Source organism: Carassius carassius, chromosome 44, assembly GCF_963082965.1.
Source record: "Carassius carassius chromosome 44, fCarCar2.1, whole genome shotgun sequence".
NCBI lineage: Eukaryota > Metazoa > Chordata > Actinopteri > Cypriniformes > Cyprinidae > Carassius > Carassius carassius.
In genome coordinates this window covers 8,930,800-8,935,031 of record NC_081798.1, presented here as the reverse complement: position 1 = coordinate 8,935,031, position 4,232 = coordinate 8,930,800, and the positions used below count along the sequence as shown (strand labels likewise).

General features: G+C 38.5%; 1 protein-coding gene across 2 annotated transcripts; it reads left to right on the top strand.

Moving 5' to 3' along the window:
• The first annotated feature begins 1,610 nt into the window (after window positions 1-1,610).
• On the top strand, window positions 1,611-4,002 carry sox12 (SRY-box transcription factor 12). Of its 2 annotated transcripts, none has more exons than XM_059537317.1 (2): window positions 1,611-1,867; window positions 2,197-4,002. In XM_059537317.1, exon 2 carries the CDS (start codon window positions 2,246-2,248, stop codon window positions 3,353-3,355), a length of 1,110 nt encoding a protein of 369 aa, XP_059393300.1. In that variant the 5' UTR covers window positions 1,611-1,867; window positions 2,197-2,245; the 3' UTR covers window positions 3,356-4,002. The 2 variants fall into 2 exon arrangements, with proteins under 2 accessions (XP_059393300.1, XP_059393298.1); XM_059537315.1 differs by having other exon boundaries at window positions 1,613-1,863; window positions 2,190-4,002.
• Window positions 4,003-4,232: the final 230 nt, after the last annotated feature.

Sequence of the window (4,232 nt, the reverse complement as noted above, 5' to 3'; positions counted from 1 at the left end):
AATTTGGCAGACAAGATTTTGGACAGTTGCCCATTATATGGAAATGCAAGCTTTCACTTCAGCCCTCGGGTTCTGATGACCGCCCTTCATTGATTACTAAATGTGTATTACCATTATTTGCACTTTAGTGACAGTCTGCTTTAATTAACTGTTTTGAAGGCATTTCAGCGTGCATCAATGCAATGGCGTATTGATGCAGTGACACTGACTATATGGATCGGGTGGCATATTTCACTGAAGCATTAGTGGCTGTATCTATTCAGATGATGATAGCTCAGTCTAATCGCCAGTTTCGTCAAGATGTAATGATGTCGTTGCAGATGCTATCAGATCTTCTCGTTTAATGTTTTAAGTGTGAAGACACGCTTATTAGATGTTCTGTATCCCCCATGCTCCTTCATTAACATTTTACATTACAGGAGAAATTGATGTGTGAAGGCACTAGAAAAAGATAGTGCCCACCGTGTCAATGTCCAAGATTAAGGAAAATATAGATTGCAGCTAATTTATCTCTTTGTCCATATCCGTTCAGCCACCAATCCACCACAAGCATCTAATCCATGATGTTTTAGTGATGATACTGTACATTACATTTTCATGTAATATAAAAGGGTCACTTTATGAAATATTTGAGTCGCATGTCCTGCAGTAAAACATTCTTTATTCTGTTGTAACATTTATATTTACATTTATTCATTTGGCAGACGCTTTTATCCAAAGCGGTTTACAGTTGAGGAAAACAACAAGCGATGAACATAAATATGAGCAGTGTCCATTATACAGGTTTCCAGTCAAAGTTCAAAACACTAAAAGCTAGGACAGAAAGATATTATGGGAAAATAAGATTATAGATTATTATTATTTTTTTTAAAGATGCATTTAGATGCTCACGAAAGAAATTAGTTTTCATTTATTTCTTGAGAAACAAGAATTGTAAGAATTGTTCCAACTAGACATGCAATGATATTACAATTTTAAATTTAAATTGAAAGAGTATAATGAAGAGTATGAAATTGGATAATTACCTTCAGATTTGCTACTTAACAGTGTCAAAAAAAATCTCCATATAAATTAGGGAAATAAGCATGCATCAATTTTTGCTAATTATTATTATATAAAAATAGCCCAAAATAAAATGGAAAAAAGAGGTGAAAAATAATTTAAAATACACACTTTTTCTTACACACATTCATAAACATTAAAAAAAAAAACAACAAAAAAAACAACAACAACACTACGTCAAATACCTAAAAATATACATTGAAAACATGCCTGCAAGTGTGCTGGTTTCAATTTTGAAAATGGAGAATTACATCAAACATACTCATGAATACATGTTTCTACATGTGCCAGACTGCCTTGAAGGTCTTGTCCTAATTTAAGTTTTTGCTTGTAGCATTTAACACCTCCTCAGTTAGCATCTCTCTCTTTCCATCCGCTGTACTGTATGCTGCGCCTCACTGCATGGAAACTTTCACCCCCCCATCCTTGACACTAACACACCCACACGCACACAAACACACACACCACGACTGAGAGCGGCGGGTGGAAGGGGAGGAGACTGTGTCTGGTAAGGCTGAGCTGTTTACAGTGTGGGTTTATAAAACAGCAGACGAGGGGGGGCGTCCCTACAAAGAGGGAGCAGGGAGGAGAAACAGCAGACGAGGATAGGGAGAGTGACTGAGAAGATAGAGAGCATCTGAGAGAGAAAGTTCGCATGCAGGACAGAGTGATTAAACAGCAGGCAGACATTGGACAGCCTTTTTTTTTACTTCCACCACAACTGCTACAGTGGAGGAGATGCTTATGTGAGGAGAACAAGTGATTGTGCACAGTAAACAAGAAGCTCTTTTCCTTTTTATAGTAAGTACTAAATTGTATTTTTTAAGGAAATAGTTTGTGTGTGTGTGTGTGTGTTTATATTTAAAATGAAATGCAAATATTTTAGTCATATGTATATATACATATCTATTTACCTATAATTATAACATGACTACATTTAAATGACTACATTTAAAGACTTATCCAATATATTATGTCTTTTTAATGGATAATGACATAAGATGGATGATATTCATCTATTTAAAACAAACATTACATTTTGGAAACAGATGTCTTTGAAAAAATGAAAGTTTGTATTTAACAGATAAATAAGTTTATGAGAGGTCACATGTCTGTATTTATTTCAGGATAAAGGCAGGAATTGATGAGCTGCTGCTGCTGATCTTAGAGTGTCTTGTCATGGATGACTCTAGGGAACCTGCTGAATAGATCTCAGCGCTGCATCATGGTTCAGCAAAGGACCCACAAATACTCATCAGTCATGGATGGCAATTCTACCAGAGAGGTCTTTGTGGGACTGGCGGCAGAGGACGATGCGGAGGGGTTTGGACATGTACCTTCTAAGAAAGACCCCAACTGGTGCAAAACTCCAACTGGGCACATCAAGAGACCAATGAACGCTTTCATGGTCTGGTCCCAGATTGAGAGACGTAAGATCATGGAGCAGTGGCCTGACATGCACAATGCTGAGATTTCAAAGCGCCTCGGAAAGCGCTGGAAACTACTGCCTGATTATGAGAAGATACCCTTCATCAAAGAGGCTGAAAGGTTGCGTCTAAAGCACATGGCTGACTATCCTGACTACAAATACCGGCCCAGGAAGAAGAGCAAGATCTCAACCCATGTGAAACTTGGAGAGAAGTTGCCTATGAAATCCAGCAAGCCCCATTCAGGAAGATCTCCTGGGCTGTCCTGCAAAGGGCTAAAGATCAAACCCACTTCTACCAAGCCTAAAATGAACTTTACTGGCAATAAATATAAGAGCTACAGCGAGAGCATGAGCGATGATGACATGATGGATGTAAACTTAGAAAGTCCAGTGACTTTGCAAGACGATCACAACCCGTCAGGTCACTTTGTCCTTCACCAGCAGGCTACCATTCCCTCTGAGGACCAGCAACCAGTTCCTGAGCTCAAAATAAAAGTGCCCATCTCACAAACCAGCAGCATCCAGAGTGTCTCCTCGGACAATGAGTACCAGGCTGTCCCAGAGTCCACCACGAGCGAACCACAAGGTTCGACATCTGGAAGATCCTCCACACCAACCTCAACCAGCTCCTCCTCTTTGGTGTCCTCAGCATGTTCGGATGAGGAATTGGATGAGGAACTCTTGCATATCATTTCTAACAGTATGCCTATGGACTGCTCCGCTCTGGACAAAGACTTTGAAGCGTTCAATGCTAACTCAGGATCCCATTTTGACTTCCCAGATTACTGCACTCCAGAGGTGAATGAAATGATTTCTGGGGACTTGCTCGTGCCCAGCATCTCAGACCTAGTGTTCACCTACTAAAGTTGAGTCCTCTGTAATGTGGCCAGGTCTGCATAGCTGCCAATTTGAAAATATTTTGTTCATGTTGTACTTGGACAATTCCATTTTCCATGTGTTTATTTTTGTTAATGAATTCCGTAAGTGCTATTGCTTTTCTTTCCAAGCATTTCACATCTTGTTGGTTTAGCTAAGACACACAGGGCTTTGCAGAGCTGTTTAGGTCAGTAAGACATTCAGACTTTGGGTGTAATTCTTAGACAAATGAAAATTATCTTTATCATATCTCGATAAATGTCTTAAACCAACTGCTAATATCTCCAGAGACAAAGATTTGTATCTATTTTTCCCAAAATTGAAATTCTTTCATCATTTACTCACCTACATGACTTACTTTATTTACAAAACACGAAAGAAGGTACTTTGAAGAATGTCTGGTTTTGTCCAAACGTCAACCACATTTTTCAAAATATCTGTCCACCGAAGCCAGAATGTCATTAGGGTGAGGAAATGAAAATAATTTGGGGTGAGCAAGCCTTTTATTATACAGCACTGTCATTTTCATGTCTGCTCATAATTTAAATGCTTAATCAAGATTCATTCAAATTGATTCCCCCGTAAGTTTCATTGTGCATAAATATAGAGGTCTGCTGACAGTGCAGTAATATTCTAAAACACTGAAGTAAAAATATGAAATGGAAAAGATGAGAATTTTTTTTTATTAAATCCTGCAGTACTTACTGTAAAGCATCAGTAATCTTGCAGATAAAATCACTGCAGACACATAATTCATATCATGTTCTTTAATTAGGTAATAGCACTTTCATCACCTTGTCACTGATGCAAAAGTTAAGGCACACATGTGATTTAAAGGCAGCTCTGCATTGGCCCTGCATGAAGG

What these genes read in the sequence shown, in the direction of transcription:
- sox12 (XM_059537317.1), top strand. Translation starts at nt 2,246, where the DNA reads ATGACTCTAGGGAACCTGCTGAATAGATCTCAGCGCTGCATCATGGTT.